At 37.8% G+C, this 17,709-nt stretch overlaps 1 protein-coding gene across 19 annotated transcripts in view; it reads left to right on the top strand.

Annotated features, from left to right (window-relative positions):
• DOCK9 (dedicator of cytokinesis 9) overlaps nucleotides 1-17,709 on the top strand; it is a 180,440-nt gene that overhangs the window by 98,879 nt on the left and 63,852 nt on the right. For all 19 annotated transcript variants that reach the window (XM_042456882.1, XM_042456886.1, XM_042456900.1 and 16 more), the window contains exons 19-29: nucleotides 1,577-1,669; nucleotides 2,203-2,326; nucleotides 2,863-2,984; nucleotides 4,084-4,170; nucleotides 7,276-7,365; nucleotides 10,621-10,736; nucleotides 10,836-10,905; nucleotides 10,999-11,124; nucleotides 14,014-14,085; nucleotides 14,843-14,989; nucleotides 15,799-15,882. In XM_042456882.1, the coding sequence (XP_042312816.1) occupies nucleotides 1,577-1,669; nucleotides 2,203-2,326; nucleotides 2,863-2,984; nucleotides 4,084-4,170; nucleotides 7,276-7,365; nucleotides 10,621-10,736; nucleotides 10,836-10,905; nucleotides 10,999-11,124; nucleotides 14,014-14,085; nucleotides 14,843-14,989; nucleotides 15,799-15,882 (1,131 nt within the window). The remainder of the gene's footprint in view (nucleotides 1-1,576; nucleotides 1,670-2,202; nucleotides 2,327-2,862; nucleotides 2,985-4,083; nucleotides 4,171-7,275; nucleotides 7,366-10,620; nucleotides 10,737-10,835; nucleotides 10,906-10,998; nucleotides 11,125-14,013; nucleotides 14,086-14,842; nucleotides 14,990-15,798; nucleotides 15,883-17,709) is intronic.

Here is a 17,709-nt window from a genome sequence, read left to right on the forward strand (position 1 = left end):
TGATTATTTAGATAGTTTTTCCTGGTAAAATAATATATATCTAGTATAATATATAGAGCGTATGAAGCTATCAAGGTAATTACTTCCAGCTCAGTCCTATTGGAAAAGGGGCCTCTCTTGAGTATAAAATACCCGGGGGGGGGGGGGGTACTAGAAAAATAGCTTTCTCACACCAGTAAGGGGGTATCGGAGAACATAATGATTTGTAACCTTTTTTGTCAAAAACATGTAATGGGGGAGGGATCTGGGAGCCGCATTTATCTCACTTCTGTTATAGATGAAGAGTTATTCAATAACATAAATAAGAAGCACTGTGAAGGTACACATTAAAAATTGGTTGCATACAAAGTCGGCCCTTCCTACTTTGGGGAAATAAAATTAACTTTTTGTTCAGATGTGTTACAAAGAGTCAGATGCTTGCTTAATCTCTTTTAGTCCGTTGGGAGAAATCAGAAAACAAGTACAGAAAGCAAAGACTTTGGCATGGACATGGTGTGGAAAAAAGAAACGGAAAGCTGAGAACTCTGAGGATTCTCTCAGAATTAATTAGAAAATAAAAACATCAAAGGCTCCAGGGAACTAGAAGTCAAGAAAGGCAGATAACTGTGGACAGAAGAGACTGAGAAATAGAGAAAGTAGAGACAGTACAATACGAGAAACAGAACAAAAATTACAAAAGCAAAAACAAACCAAGGAAATAAAGTGGAGGATTTCAAATTACGTTCCAGTTTCCTTAAGTGCTACTTGGAGTAAATTAAAGCAGCAACGTTAATAAAACCAAGGTGGCCAAGGTGATACAGAGAAGAACACATCCAGGTCAATTTAACTTTTTCTAACCATATAGACATACAACATTGGACTTTACAACCAGACCACAAATTCTTGATAAAGTCAAACTTTTTGCTTGATTATAAAATGATGTGCAATTACTAAAGTCAATTGGCAGACAGGAAATGAACTATTTGTTCCAGCAACTTTAAATTCTCATTAGCATTTGGAAAAAAATCATACCCCAGGAAGGACATAATTCATAAAAGGGGTAGACCAAGTAGGAATCTGTGATTCATTCTTTATGATTATAAGATTTTTAATAATATAAAGCTTTCTTATGCCAGCAGCTTTAAAGCATTGCTTAATAGAGAGACAAAAAGATATGTAGATATGGGCATTCTGTCACCCATTGCCATTTCCCTAGATTCTTAGAAGATGTTTGCTAAGCACCTTTTTAGTAACGAAGCTGAAAAAGTCAAGAAACAGAATAAGTTCTTAGGTGTATCAGCCCTGGGACCTGGGAATGGATTTTATGATAATGTATGTAAATATATTTTTGCTGAGCTAGGAAAAATTGCAAGATTTTATATTTTAACATTATTTAAGAAATCTTTTCCCTTCTGATATATTTGTCATGTATTCCTGATAATACTGAGTTCTTTAGCAGAACATTGTCAAGAACTTATTAGATTAGCAACTGTCATAGATTTTCGACAGATTTAAACATCTTTTACATAAATTGACAAAGCGTACAAGAAAGCTAGATAGTGTAGCTTTTTAATCTGTCCTTGTTTCTTGATTTTAGTGCATTTATGGCAGACCAGGAGGACAAATATTTGCAAAACAGGCATTTGCTACTGTTCTTCATCACCATCAAAATCCAGAGTTTTATGATGAGGTAACCATTTATCTTTTCCAATTTTAATGGTTTTAAAACAAAACAACACAAAAAACAACAACAATGAGGTGTCAGTAAAGATGGTGGCTTACATTAGAGCTCCACAGTCTTTATCTGTTAATCGCTGGTTTGATGAATAACTCTTTGCCACAGTTTATACCTGCAATTTTGGTATAATATTTAGAGCACTGTTTTAAGGATGCCTAGAATAATTATGTGAATAATTATTGACTAGTTAGGAAAAGTACATCTATTTAATGTTCAAAAGTGCCTGTTCCACTGAAGTGAATGGAGAATTTACCAATTTGAAATGTCTGCATACATCTAGGGTTTGCCTTTCTGCGTTGAATACAATCCAGTTCCCACTAACAGAGCTAGATTGCACTCACTGTATGATTTCACTGCTATAAATCATGCCTATAATTTGCTAGGGTTAATTTTGCATATAATCCCTAAATTATTGTTGTTAAGGAGTATACTGCTATTCACTATTCAAATATTTTTTGAAGCTAAGGCTTTTTTTCTCCTCTTAGATAAAAATAGAATTGCCCACCCAGCTACATGAGAAACACCATTTGTTGTTTACACTCTACCATGTCAGTTGTGATAGTTCAAGCAAAGGGACCACCAAAAAGAAGGACACAGTCGAAACATTAGGTATGACTGACACATTTTTATGGGGTGTATTTATTTCAAAACTGAACATTTCCTTAAAGCAGGGATGGGTAATGCCAGGACTGAGGGGCTACACTGGCACGCTGCAGAAATTTAGAAGACTGTACCCCTCCCCTTGCCATGTCTCTGTCTCTTAAATTTAAAAAAAAACTTTAAAGAAATCCTCATGTTTTGCCACACTCTCTGGAGTGTGGCCTGAGGGAAGGCACATACTTTGCCCATCCTTCTGAAAATTGAACATTGATTCTGACCATGTTCTGTACATTTGGTTATTTTAGAATAGCCTAATACTAACGATTTACTAGCCTTAGTAGAGTATGCAGGAAAATGTGCTAGCTAGTTCTTACTCTTTTACAATGAAGTAGCTTCCTAATTCTTGTAACAAAATATAATATGTGCTATTCTAATGGGAAGAACCCTTGTTAAATGTTGTATACTTCAAAGATGAACAAAGTTCCAGTGTTTCCCAAAGCTGCCTGTGTTGGCATATAATGGATTCTTTTTTGTTTTTCTTGTAGTTGGATATTCTTGGCTTCAGCTATTAAAAGATGGCAGAGTAGTGACCAATGAGCAACATATTCCAGTGTCTGTTTATCTTCCATCTGGATATCTCAACAGTCAAGAACCTGGCACAAACAAAGTAACAAATAATTACTTTTCACTAATTTGGTGGGAATGGAGTGGGGTAATGACTTAAGAATGCAGAATTATATACAAATAGAAGAATGGAGCACAAGACAGCTAACATTTATTTTTATACCCACAGTATGTAAGATTGTCTGAATTGCCTTTCTTTCTTTCTTTCTTTCTTTCTTTCTTTTTGTTTGTTTGCTTGCTTGCTTGCTTGCTTGCTTGTTTAATCTCTTGTCTTCTGGAATGGGAACAAAGGTATCAATATTTAATGGATTGTATTTCAGATATAGATAGATTATGTAGTACAGGTTGAGTCTCCCTTATCTGAAATGCTTCGGACCAGAATTATTTGGGATTTCAGAGTTTATTTTATTTTATTGGATTTTGGAATACTTCTATTCGAATATACACACATAACAAAATATCTTGGAAATGAGACCCCAATTTAAACATAAAATTAATTTCTGTTACATATGCACCTACTGAACATAGCCTGAAGGTAATTTTATCCAGTATTTTAAAATAATTTTGTAAATGAAACAAAGTGTATGTAAACTGAACTATCAGAAAGTAAAAGTGTCACTATATCAGCACCTATGAAGAAAATGTTGGTTTTGGAATATTTTGGAATTATGGAAAACAGAGACTCAACCTGCACACATTGATAATGTTCTCCTTATAGATAGACTATATTCTATATTCCAGATCTTTTTACCCTTTAAATGCCCATTTATAAACTTTATTTCTTTGTTCTTTGGTCATGATTATGTTACTTACAAGAGAGCCAGCATGGTGTAGTGGTTTGAGCGTTGGTCTAGGGCTCTGGAGACCAGAGTTCAAATCCCTGCTCGGTCTTGAAAAACCACTGAATGACCTTGGGCAGCTCTCTCAGCCTCAGAGGAAGACAATGGCAAATCTCCTTTGAAGGAACTTGCCAAAAAAAAAAAAAAATAGCTTTAGGGTGCCATAAATTGGAAATGACTTGAAGGCACACAACAACAAATGTTAGTTAGGTTTGAAGACTGTCACAATATGCCCAAATTTAATTCACTATGTTTTTGATATGTATGTAATGAAGCATGTTAATTTTCATCTATATAATGCAGCATTCCGGTCCTGAAATCAAATGGGTGGATGGAGGCAAACCACTATTAAAGATTTCAACTCATCTAGTTTCTACTATATATACACAGGTACAGTAATTATTTTTATTCTGATACAGCTTTTTACTAAATTCATTCATTATATAGTTGGTATATGTAGTTATAACTCTGTAACTGTGACAGAAGAATTTGCAGTCAGAGGCTACTCATCACATTTTGGTGAGATGAGAACCTGGTGCTACTAGTAGAGAAAGGCCAATGAGCCTCTCTCTTCCCATTTCAGTTCAGAAATGATGATGAAAAGCACAGGTACAGGACTTTCTTTTGTTACTGGCAGTCATTCCAATAAACAGAAGAAGCTGCCTGAAATAGGCAAACAGACATTTGCCTTTGTGTCCAAAGGACTCACTGAGTTTCTTCTGCAGTTAGTTGCAAGCCTGATTAAAAGGAAGCTCAAAGCTCAGAGAGCTCATTGGGATACCGAGGAGTTCTGAACTGCTCAGATCCGCCCTCTACCCCATATGCCACATCTGAGATTGTGGCTTCATATCAAGGGCCACACTGTGCCCATTTAGTCAGAGCACTTCTGGAAATAGATAGATAGATAGATGGATAGATAGATAGATAGATGATAGATAGATGATAGATAGATAGATAGATAGATAATATTAATATAATAATAATAATGTTTCAGTTGGATGGTGAGACCAGCCAAAGCTTCTCAGTCTCTGCATGCAGTGTTTTCATTCTTCAAGATTATGGGTTATATGGAATAGTAACTTTATGCTAGCAAATAGAACTCATATAAGGTAGTCTTCTCACCTTGTTTCTTTTTTTAAATTGTGTTCATTTTAAACAACTTTATATAATAAAAATTGGCACAATATAAGATGTACTGTAATTTAAACTTAAATGAATATCTAACAAAAAAAAGAGGCATCCAAGTCAGAAGAGCCCAGAGATCATTCGTTGAAAAGACAAATTTAGTTTCTTCTTCATAGTGTCTGTGAGTCATACAAATGAGTTACCTTGCACCTGTGCATTGGTTCTTTGAGAACCATCTATAACATTGTAAAGCATTTTGATGGTAGCCCTGCCCACTTCTGGCTGCCCTATATAAGGTACTTCCTGCTGAAACTTCCAGTTCCTTTTCTTGTGTTTCTGCAGCTGCTTCAAAAGGAACTGCATTCATGTTAGTTGATCATGGATGTTGTTAGTGTTTGCTTTGGAGCCATACTAGCCTTTTGGGTGATTCAATCTTACTGGCATCTTTCAAAAAGTGTATTGCTGTAGTGCCTGAATCTCAGGACAGGACAGAATGGACATTTGAAATGCCTTCAGTGCTCAGGTGAATCCTATGTAGTCAGTTCCTGCACTCATTGCGTTGGTTTCACGCCACAAGTGAGATGCAGCAGGGAGCTTTGTCTCAAGGTTTCCCTGTATGAACAGGCCCTGAGGCCTCAGGAGCCTGAACCTCAACAATAGACATCAAGAGAAATTGAGGCAAAATTGGCATCATTTCCAGTGGCTACTGGTCCTGCTAAACACAAGGCCAAACCATCTCTGTCAGAATCAATCTACACCCCATTGAAGAAAACTTGTAAAGATAACAACTACAGAGCAGTACAGCCCACCCTCCATATCCGTGGACTTGCCATCCACGGATTTAAGCACCTGCAAGCCTGTGGTGAGGTGGAGGAGGAGAAGGAAGGAAAGGAAGAGGAAGTGGCAGGAAGAGGAGAAGGAAGAGGCGGAGGAGGAAGTGGCAGAAGGAGGAAGTGGTGAAGGAGGAGATGTGGGGAGGAGGAGGAGGAGGAAGAAGAAGAAGTGGTGGCGGATGCAACCGCTTGCCTGCCTCCACCGATGAGAACCAAGAGGGAGAGGGGGAGGAAAGACAAGTCCCGTTGTCCCCAATGGTGGCATGGCCACGTGGCAGCACCGCCACATGACAATGCCTACTTGAGCATTTGCAGATTTTGGTATCCACGAGGGGGTCCAGAACAGATCCACCATGGATACCAAGAGCTGACTGTATGCATATGACCTCCGAGTGTTGGCAGGTACCTCGATGTTGACATGCAATCTGTCTCTAAGCACAAACAAAAGAAGAAACTCTCGAAAGTGCATGCTTCTCCGTCTCAAACCTCTTCTCAAACTGCAACGGTTACTACTATGCTGAGGCTTGCATGCCTCTGCAGGAAGTCACTTCTAACCTCCTTGCATACCTGTAACTGTACTTCTCCAAGTGATCATCTGTTAACTCACTCAACCCAACCCATCCTCCTCTTATGCTGTGCTGGTGTCTTGGATTGCTGCAATGGTATCCAATGGAACTGGCAGTTTAAACGGAAAGCCCCTTATATAAAGGCAGCTGGAGGTGGGTGGGGGTACTGCCAAAACACTCTAGAAGGGTATAGAAGGTTCCAGAAGAGGCACTGTGCAGGCACAGGATAACCCATTTGTGTGAGTTTACAGATGACTACTTGGTGAACTACAGTTACAGGTATTCAATACAACTGGTCTGGTACTGTTCTTCTCTATGGTAAATGGAAATGTAGGGAGACCTTACAAAAGATAAGATGCCTGCTTTATCTCGCCAAAATGGAAATATGTTTTCCTAGCATGTAAAGACACACGTAGAAATGTTTTCCCCATTGGGTATGCACTAAATTTGCAGGCAATCACTAGTGTGGTGTTAGATTTTAAATAACAGAACACTCTATTAAGTAGGGATGGGAAGGGAATTTGCCAGTTTCCTGAATGGGGTCAAAATTGGCTTTCCCAACCCCTTTGGGAATTAGCAAGGGAAGAAAGCGGTTTTTGACCTGTTTTGGGAAAAAGCAGGATTGAGCTCCTTTTTCCTGCTGATCTGCTCCAGCCCTGAGGAGAAAACAGAGGTTACAAAACAGGAGAGGTCATGCACTGGACATGTCACAAAAACAATTCAGTATTTGAAGCAGGTTGGTTGCACAATAAAGCCTGGAAGACAAAATCTTCACAGTCTCCTCTAAGAGCTGAGCATTGAGACATTAAATATGGTAATTTACTTCCAAAATTTAACTGCCTTTTTTTTTAATTGGAGACAGTTTGGCTCTACACTGCAGTCCTCTTAACTGGAAGTGGTGATACTGTAATGGACTGGTTGATAAAATTAAATGTTAATTTATTTTAATATATTGCTCTTTCTTTTCTCAGGACCAGCACCTAAACAATTTCTTCCATTACTGTCAAAAAACTGAATCGGGAGCTCAAGCTCTAGGAGCTGAACTTGTGAAGTATCTCAAGGTATAAGATTGTAGTGAGATTGGCACACATAAGTAAAGGATATGACTCCTTAATTAAAATATATTGGTTTAAACAAAGGATAAACCTTCTCACTCTCCATAATATTTGCAGTTTTTCAAGTGCAAGTTCCTTCCATTCCATGTCCTTATCATTTTACTATTTTTAGAATACCTGCATGAAAATATGTATACATTTCCATATGGCTAAAAGTGAAACTTCTTATGGATTTTGTTTGATTTCTCATGTCATATTAGTTTTTATTTCAGGCAATGACAAAAAAGCAGAAATAAACATTATCATAAAATAAAATAATATAAAATTCAGTATTAAATTTAAAATATTAATAATACAAAAGTAAAAATAAATGACATTGTAAATAAACATTATAAACAAGTAACAGTATATATTTTTTAAAAGTATAAAATATAACAGTATAAAATAGAGGGATGCAGTGGCTTAGTGGTTAAGATGCCAATTCTGACAATTGGAAGGTTGGCAGCTCGAGGCCCAAGTGCTGCATGATGGTGTGAACTCTTGTCACTAGTCCCAGCTTCTGCCAGCCTAGCAGTTTGAAAGCATGCAGATGCAAGTGGATAAATAGGTACCACTTTGGTGGGAAGGTAACAGTGTTTGGTGCAGTCATGCTGGCCACATGGCCACCAGAGCAGTCATCAGACAATGCTGGCTCTTTGGCTTAGTAATGGAGAAGAGTACCACCCCCTAAAATCAGTTATGACTAGACATTCATCTTAAGGGACTACCTTTACCTTTTATAAAATACTATAAAATAATAACTACTTAAATACTAAGTCAGCATCTTATGGTAAACGTGTGACGTTGGTGCCACACAGAATCTGGCTACTGAGACAAACTTGTCTGCCAGAATGTAAAGTGCTTCAGATGCCCCAGGTATACTTTTTAAAATGGAGTAATTAAATGGCATCAGAGAGTACAATAGAAGGAGTAATATAATAAATGTCCCACAGTTTCCATGTCTCATCCATATGCAATCTCTGTGCAAAATCTCTTAATATGTTCCCTTTCATATGCTATTTTCTCTGATGGTATGCAGTTTATGCATATTTTATTACTGGAAAATTGCATCACCAAACATAGAGAAGTGTGAAAACAGAAGAATAATTGTGTTCTAGTCTACATATTATTTAAGAAGTGTGAATTAGATTTAGGAAATTTGTATTAAAATGAGCACTAGAATTTTTTTCATAGTCCTTAGTAGTAACTAAATTTAATCTAGAATTTATTAGTCTTAAAGTCTGCATAATGACCAAGCTGTGTTACTGGGAATGCTCTCAGTATGAAGTTGTTTGGATGTTTTAACTATTTTGCAGTAAGGAGGATTTTATAATGCTTAGGTGCAAATACATAGATGCAAATCCATTCATATATGCACATGTGCAAATGTACAATTTAGGGAGTCACAATGTATGTTACCTGGGCACAAATGAATAGAAATTGAATTAATGCTAAACCATACTAGGCAAAACCCTTTGTTTATGATAAAACAGCCATGCCTCCCCCACCTGTATCAATTCAATACAGTCTTTATTTACAGTCAGTAGATGCGGTGAGAAATGCTAAAACCATATAAAATAGAAAGGTTACATAAAACCATATAAAATAAAAAGGTTACACCCAGGTTATCATAAACTGATAAACAGGCTCTCCAAACAGATACAGATTAGCTGACAAATGGTAAAGAATCCTCATCCATTCCATCTAAAAAATATATATATAGAGGTACACGTTCCTAGATTAATCCAAACAGGCAGAGTTAGCATCAACGCTCCACTTAAACATTCTTAAGTATTGGAATATCAAGATATTTATATGGGAGAATGACTGTAAATTGGTCTTTTAGGTTACAGTCAGCCCTTCATATCCACGTTCTGTTCCAGACACACACACACTCCTGTAGATGGCAAAGTCTGCGGGATCACAGGTCCTATTCTCTGCAATTGTAGTGCAACGTGCATGCAACCGTGTTGGCGCAGCCATATGCATGTGACGCCATTGAGGAGAACAGGGTGGGGCCATCCATAGATGTTCCAGTCTGTGCATGGCAAGCCTGTGGATTGGAAAAGTCAATTGGATTTATCACATGAAGTCATAGACATACAAACGTACATACTTCCCATGGGGAGAAACAGATTTTTCAACGTCTGGCTTCATCATCATCATCATCATCATTAACCTTTATTTATAAAGCGCTATAAATTTACACAGCACTGTACATACAGTCTTTTTAATTAGACGGTTCCCTGCCCTCGGGCTTACAATCTAAAAAGACATGACACAAAAGGGAGAAGGGAGTGGTGGAGGGAAAGGGTAAGAGGTCCAGCAGTTCCTCTCTACCTCCAAGGCCTGGACCAAGTCCATTATGTTACATTAAATTACATGTAAGGCATCATACATTCATTACAGAACAGTATGCAGCAGGTAAGGTGTTTCATATAGACTAAACCCCAACAGCTTCTGCATCTCCTTAATAGACATCTCTGTATTTACGCATAAGTATCATCATATTAAAAATATTAGGTGTCCTAAATCATATTGTATCTACAGAGGAACATGCAGGCATCCAAAGGAGACAACATTTTTGGGCATTGCTATATCTAGCAGCATCCATTACAAGCAGAATGTGTAATACCTGTTTAGTGCAATCTAGACCTTATGAGTATTATCTGGCCTGTTATCAGCTAGGAACATTATCAGTGTTATAATGGTCTACTGTCTTCATATGGAGAATGCTGACTCTCAGTCTGCTTGTTTTCTGTCTCTTCTTGGCCTGTTTTATATTTTGCCTAGCCTCCATGTTGTCAGTCAGATTAGAAATGCTCACTATTTCCTGTTTATGTAAACATTTATCTCCTCTGATCAGGATCTTAGAGGTGATGTGACACACCAAGACCACTTGGTTCTTGCCTGCCTTCTGTCAGATTACATCAGCCATCTGATTGCATCATTATTTATAGTTAGGCATGCTCTGTATAACAGAACTTGCCAATGCCTATGTTCTCATTCTGCAGAACACAAAACTTTCTGCTAAGAAATATCATCTGTTGTATATAGAAAACAACTTACATGTATTCTTAGATTTGCATCCTACTCAAAATCAGTTATGTGTAAATCCTATTGATTTCAGTAGAACTTGCTTCTATGTAAACCTGCTTCATTCAGTTATGGAACTAGTATTTTTGTTTTTTCATTCTTATTTTATTTGGATTTTCTCCTTAGAGCCTTCATGCTATGGAGGGCCATGTGATGATAGCTTTTCTGCCTACTATTTTAAACCAGTTATTTAGAGTGCTTACTAGAGCAACTCAGGAGGAAGTTGCAGTGAATGTGACAAGGTGAGCATTTTGTTGCAAGAGTCCTTATTAATTGCTAACATGTTGACAATATGTTAATCTTTTACAATTTATTTTTTATGATCAATTCATTTCATTTAGGGTTATCATACATGTAGTTGCCCAGTGTCATGAGGAAGGGCTGGATAGCTACTTGAGATCCTATGTCAAGGTAAAAATTATGTAAACATGTTTTCTCTAAAATAAAATATAATAAAATAACTATTGCAGTATGTAATGCTACTTTCGCATTTTTATTCCAAAGTATGCGTACAAAGCAGAGCCTTATATTGCATCGGAATACAAAACTGTACACGAAGAGCTTGCCAAATCCATGACAGCCATTTTGAAGCCATCTGCTGACTTCCTCACAAGCAATAAACTGCTTAAGGTATATATTTTTAAAAACTGGTGTGCTTCCTGTTCTTTTTTTGTTATTTTCACTGGGATTTGTTTTCAGACTAAGCAGGTTCTTTTTAGTGTTCCTGAGGCATCTTTCCCCAGATAATTAACTTTAAGTGGAAATAGAACAGATCCATACAGTGGTAAATATAGGATGGTATTACCCTGCACATGCCATTTTCTGGCTCAGATCCTTCACAACTGCTTGCCCACAAGTAGGTTTTATTCCATAAAGATCCTTTTCAGTGTTAATTGATTTTTTCTTGTTTGCAGAGCTCCCCAGTTTTATGTATTGTAGTTCACATTGGCTGAGATGCTAGTAATTAATACTTATGTAAATTCCCCATGAATAGCTCCATGGTTGTCCCTGTGTTGATTTCCTTTCCTGCAAAGAGGGAGGGACTTCTACTTTTGATTTTCCTGCATTGCTTTTTATTGAGTTAAGACAAGGGTAGGCAACCTTTTTGAGCCGGGGGCCAGGTTGCTGTCCCTCAGACAACTGAGGGGCCCTAAGCCGGGGGGTGGAGCTTCACCCTCTGGGGGTAGAGCCGCATGCCGGGGGTGGGGCTTCCACCCTCCAGGGGTGGAGCTTCCACCCTCCAGGGGCGGAGCCACATGCCAGGGGTGGAGCTTCCACCCTACGGGGCGGAGCTTCCACCGAAGCATCATCATCATCATCACCACCTCCACTACTATCATTGTTACAGCAGACCTTTCAGCAATAAATGCACCAAAAATACACAGAAATGCACTTTGGAAAGTCACACTCCTCCTCCTCCTCCTTTCTCCTCCTCCTGCTCTTTCTCATTGAGAGGGGATTTTGCACAAAGAACACCCAAGGCAAGTAGTAATAATAATAAATAATACTAAGAGTAAAGTTACAAGCAACGAAATTACTACAATGCAACTGAAAATAAACTGCAGCAAGCATGCACACAGTTTCAACCCAGAAAAGCCACAAGGTGCTGAGAGGGAATTTTGCACATAGAACACCCAGCTAACCCCCTCCCCCAATGAACCAACCTCTTGCCTCGCTGCTGCTCTGGCTCCCTGGCTCCCTTGCTCTGCACTCCTTCTGCCTCCTCCTCCTTGCCCTGCTCTTAGGAAGGAGGAGGAGGAGGGCGGAGAGCGAGGTGGAGCCTGCTGCAGGCCTACTGCAGCTCCTGGAGCCCTGTTGGAGTGCTCCAGGCCTCCTACATGGGCGCCGCCATTTTGTTTTTCAAAATGGCGGCCAAAATCTCGTGTGACCTTTGACATCCTGAGGTCACGCGAGACTTCGGTCGCCATTTTGAAAAACAAAATGGCGCACGGAGCAGTGAAAAATGGGGGAAATTGGCGGCAATCGGCGGCAGGACTGCTCGGGTGCCGCTGGGAAGGCCTTGGCGGGCCAGATCCGGCCTGCGGGCCACAGGTTGCCTACCCCTGAGTTAAGAGAAGCTATTAGAGGTACAATTTTAAAACTATTTATCACCAATTGGATTAACAGATTGATTAACAGATTGGATTAACAGATTGATTAACCAGTCACTTGATTCTTGATTCAGAATGTTTTTCTAGTGCTTTCTCTAGTTTGATGTATCTCCTAATGAATGTTGAAGTTAAAAATAGCGGTTAATGAGTTGGGTTGTTAGAATTCATTAGGATGAAGGCTTTGACCCTTTTCCCATTCAGGAAAGGGATCAGGAGAAGAAATATTAGAATGTGGAGAAATGCGTCACATGGCTCTATGTTTAAACAAGCTAATCAGCCTTAGTAAATAGGGATTACCGTATATAGTCGACTATAAGTGGATCTCATGTATAAGTTGTTGGCAGGTTTTTGGGCCAAAATTACAAATTCTGAAATGACCCATGGATAGGTCAAGGATAAAACTTAGGGGCATGAAGCAAAGGATTTAAAGGATGAAGCAAAGGAAAACAATGCAAAGGAATTTACAAAATTCCAGCAGGCATAACTGTTTGTGTTAACAGTAAATGCTGGATGAATGAGAGAGTAGTGGGGAGTCAGTGCTTGCAGGACAGATTACGCTCTTACCTTTCACCAGGGCATGGTTCCTCATTAAATAGGAGTTAAAATAAGTACTTACCCATGGATAAATAGACTTAGGTTTTTTGGGTCAATTTTTTGACTAAAATGTCTAGACTTATACCTGAGTATATACAGTAATAAAATGGTCAGGACTTGCAAGGAAGAAATGTTTAATTAAAAGTCTAGGAGCCTTGAAAACCCTCAGTAACACTTTGATTCAAAACGTACAGGCCAAATAAGGCAGCTTCTGACTGTTTTGGGGGTGTGGTGTTTACATAATATACACCCCCAAAGTGGCCAGAAGTGCTCCAAGGAAAAAGTAGGGAAAAGCCACCCCCAAAAGGAACAGATACAATCCACTCTTGCCAGCAGCAGGCTTGAGATTACGGTGGCCCGCTTCAGGAGTGGAGCATGTAATGGCTGCAGTCCTAGGTCAACTGTAGCCGGAGCAGCCCCTGGCCGTTCCTTCTGGGCCGTGTGCTTCAGCCCTTTCTCTCCCTGTACTGGATAGAATGGTACTTGCTGCTTTTGCTGCAAATACCCACAAGAAGGACTACAAATTAGGTATCAAAATTACTGGAGTTGGGAGATAATTAAGGAAACACTGTGCTATGATTTGATAACAAAGTCAGCTGAATTTTCTGTGGGGAAAAAACAACCAATGAACAAAGGGAAGGAATTACAGAGAAAATAGCTGGTTTTCAAGCAACCCAGAAATCCTTTGAACAAAATATATTTTAATTATAAAATGCAGTTAACTGTGCTATATAAATTGACAGTATAAATTCTCTGCATTAAACATATAAATGGATGCCTTCTGTAATATGTTCTTTTAATTTTTTTTAAATAGTACTCCTGGTTTTTCTTTGAAATTCTGATCAAATCAATGGCCCAGCATCTTTTAGAAAATGCTAAAGTAAAGGTAAGTAAACTAATATTTTTAGTTTATATTAATAAATCACTGAAGGCCTTTTTGGTGCTGCTTTTTACCCACTGACTCATTACACAAATATAACTAATTCTTGTTAGTACCTATTAATATTTACGTTTATAAGACATCAGAAATCACATTTTTTCAAAAGGGATAATAAGATTCATTGGCGCACAAAACAACATTCATTCATAGATTATTCTACTTTTTGTTTATGTATGTAAGTGTATCAAAGAAAAATATATGATTATATCAAATTCTTGTTTTTCAAGTTCAGGCAGTAATACTTATTTGTCTTAAAAGAGTCACGGGACTATGTTGTTTTGCTGCAACAGACTAACACATTGGAAATATTTTTAGATTCCCCCCATTATGGACCTGTTAGTGTAAGTTTTTAAGCAACAACTTCCTCACATTTGTTGCTTATGTTTTTCTGTCATATTTTTGTTATAGGAAGTAGTTAGGATTATTACACCAGCCATCTATTTAAACTGTAAGGTGGACAAATTCTTTCTTTCTTTCTTTCTTTCTAAAATATTATCTTTGGGTATAGAGAAGAGATTGATCAAGATGGTCCCTAATTACTCTGTGCTGTGTTTTCCAGATATGTCAGAAGCCACTTACATAGATGAGAATTCTCCTGAGTCCTGAATTTCATCACACTTGCCCCCTTTTATATATTATACAAGGTCAAAGAGAATAATTTAGCAGTGCTTCCATTTGTAACATATAATTATTCTGTTTCTAGTTGCTACGAAATCAGAGGTTTCCTGCATCTTATCATCATGCTGTAGAAACAGTTGTCAATATGCTGATGCCCCACATTACTCAGAAGTACAAAGATAATCCAGATGCTTCAAAAAATGCAAATCACAGTCTAGCTGTCTTCATAAAAGTGAGTACTTTCTGGTGGATCTTTCCAAAGAAGGTTTCAGTTATTTTACACATTGAAAGCAACTACATAGAAATTGTTAAAATGTCAAAAATGGTGATCCATTTTGTGGCTAAAAGAAGTCATGGGTTTGGCTAATCTTTATGTACACTGGAGTTTGAGATAGATGTATGTCATGAAATGGATTGTATAAATTATAAACTAAATCTTTGCTTTAAAAACCGATTCTGAATATTGTATGTTTTATAATAGATTATGGCATGATACAAACGGGTAGATGGGGGCTGTTTGCGACTGCTCCGAGGGCATGGCATTTAGATGGTGCATGCCCCCAAAGAGCTCGGAAGTCCATTTGGCACAGCGGCAGATGTTGCCCTTGAGGCCGCTGCATATGTTCGCCAGGGTGATTGGGCTGGGAGCGGCTTCTGGCTGTTTCTTCTTGCCTGTCTGTTTTGCCCCTATACTAAGCTGATATAATATGCAATACTGTTGCAATATAAATATAGTTTTGGGTTATTTTTCCATTAGCATTTATGAGCCCTTAAGTGGTAATAAACCACTATTAATTTCCGGTTACGGATCTCTTATCCTATAATGTATTAGTTAAGTTCGCTTATCTTATGTAGAGAAGAGAAAAACCTTTTAAAAATGTTAATAATAAGGTATGGTTAAATCTTTCACTTATTTTATGTCCGGTATGATGATCAAATATTTGGATTCTGATGCTGCTTGAAGCTAATTTAATCTGTATTGAATTTTTGTTGCAAGCAGCTGTGAGAATATTCTGGAAACATTTTTTTTCCATTTTGCAGAGATGTTTCACCTTTATGGACAGAGGATTTGTGTTCAAGCAAATTAATAACTATATCACCTTCTTTGCTCCAGGAGATCCAAAGGTACTGTAATACAGAAACAGTTGCCACTGTGGACTTCCTTATTTCAGTGGTCTTCTGTTAGACATGTTTACAGATGTTTCCCAAGTTCTAATATTTAAGCATTTTCCCCATTTATGTCTAGCTAGCTCGCTTTGATTTGAATTATTTTTTTTTGTCATCCATCAGAAAGCAGATAAGAGTTTCACTGTGTTTCAAAAAGAATTTTGAAATACTATTAGGTATCTGTGTGTGCCTGTGAAGCAAACACCCATTCACCTTATTTCTTCTCCTTAAGATGGCAGTCCCATGGGGTATTTTAATCCCACCAGTGCCACCAAAATTTGTGATGAGCACTCTAAAAAGACAGACCTTTTAAAGACTCTATTTCAAAAGGTCTTACAATGGTAACGTGGATGTGTTTTAAATAGTTAAGCTTTTAATTAAAATAAAAACTGAACTTTATTACAACAGTTGCTTCAAACAGTTGTTATTTGAATAGATAGCAGGTAAACATTGGTTCAGACCCTTGTATTTGTTTTAGTTTTGTTGATAAGATTATTTTCTTGATGTTAACTTTGTTTTTTTCTACAACTTATCAATGTTACAGTTTTTAAGGACACATACACTGTCCTTTCCCTGCTAGTTTCCCCTAAGCCTAACTAAAAATCCTGCCACTCAGGGTCGGGTTATTTCCTGATGATAACTCCCTCACTTGGAGTATCTGTTCAGTTATAAGCCCCTCAACTCTAGACTTTAACCTCAGTTCCCCTCTGGAGCTCATAAAACTGCATCCACTCACTGGACTCAACAGAGCCCTAACTGAAGTTCTTAACTGCCACAGCGGAACTTCCAATCTCTCCCTGCCAGCATCTCATTGGCTGAGGGCAGCTGGCTCATGATTGGCTGTCGCTGTTGCTAGGCTAATCCACCTTTTCTCCACATACCTCCCCCCTTAATAAGCCATTGATACATTAAAGCTCTTTTCAAGCTTGCATGTGTCAATGAGTATTTAAGTGTTATTTTAAAACAATATATCAGTTTTATACACGTTACCTATTTTTATATACCCTTAAACAAGCTTATGTATATATCCATAACATCATATAAACATCAGGTTATACATATAATATATTTTTAATACTTACTTTATCATCTCTCTCTCTCTCTATTTTTTCCCTCTCTATTGTGAAAGCAGTATTTAAAGATCCTCTTTAAATCTATATTTCTTATCACTTTACTATAACATACAATATAAATTTTATCGATAACCATTACTGAGTTATGTATCTTCAGTCTTTTCCTGTAGTCCAACAGCAAATATATATTTGTCTTTTAAAATAAATATTCTAATACTAATTTTACTTGTTTGTTTTTAACTCATTAACAACATTTTAACCTAAATTTAGATCCTTATATGTTCATCTTAAATTTATTACCCAATCTTCTAATCTCTCTCTCTTATTGGATTGAAGATTGATGGAGCATTATCTCTAACCACTTTCTCCCATTCCCAGTACCGTTCTGAATTCCCCCCCCCACAATATTTTAATGGCAGACAACAATACATTGGTTTTCCAGTCTATTAACTCATTTATACTGTTGTCCTTTTCAGGTGTTTTCACAGGATCAGATTCCTTGAGTGCATTGAGCAGTCTTTATATCTTCTTCTGCAAACTGTAAAGTGTCTCCTGTCGCCATCATCAGGCTCTCTATATGGGTCATCATCAGTAGGCATGACAGCACAGTTTATATCTGCCAATATGTCCTGGATATACCTGCTCACTCTTTTTAGTTTCACCTCTTCAAGATTCCTCCAATCTCTTTGAACTAGAGTAGTTTTTTGGGTTG

The sequence above is a fragment of the Sceloporus undulatus genome, chromosome 3 (assembly GCF_019175285.1).
Source record: "Sceloporus undulatus isolate JIND9_A2432 ecotype Alabama chromosome 3, SceUnd_v1.1, whole genome shotgun sequence".
NCBI classification, from domain to species: Eukaryota; Metazoa; Chordata; class Lepidosauria; order Squamata; family Phrynosomatidae; genus Sceloporus; species Sceloporus undulatus.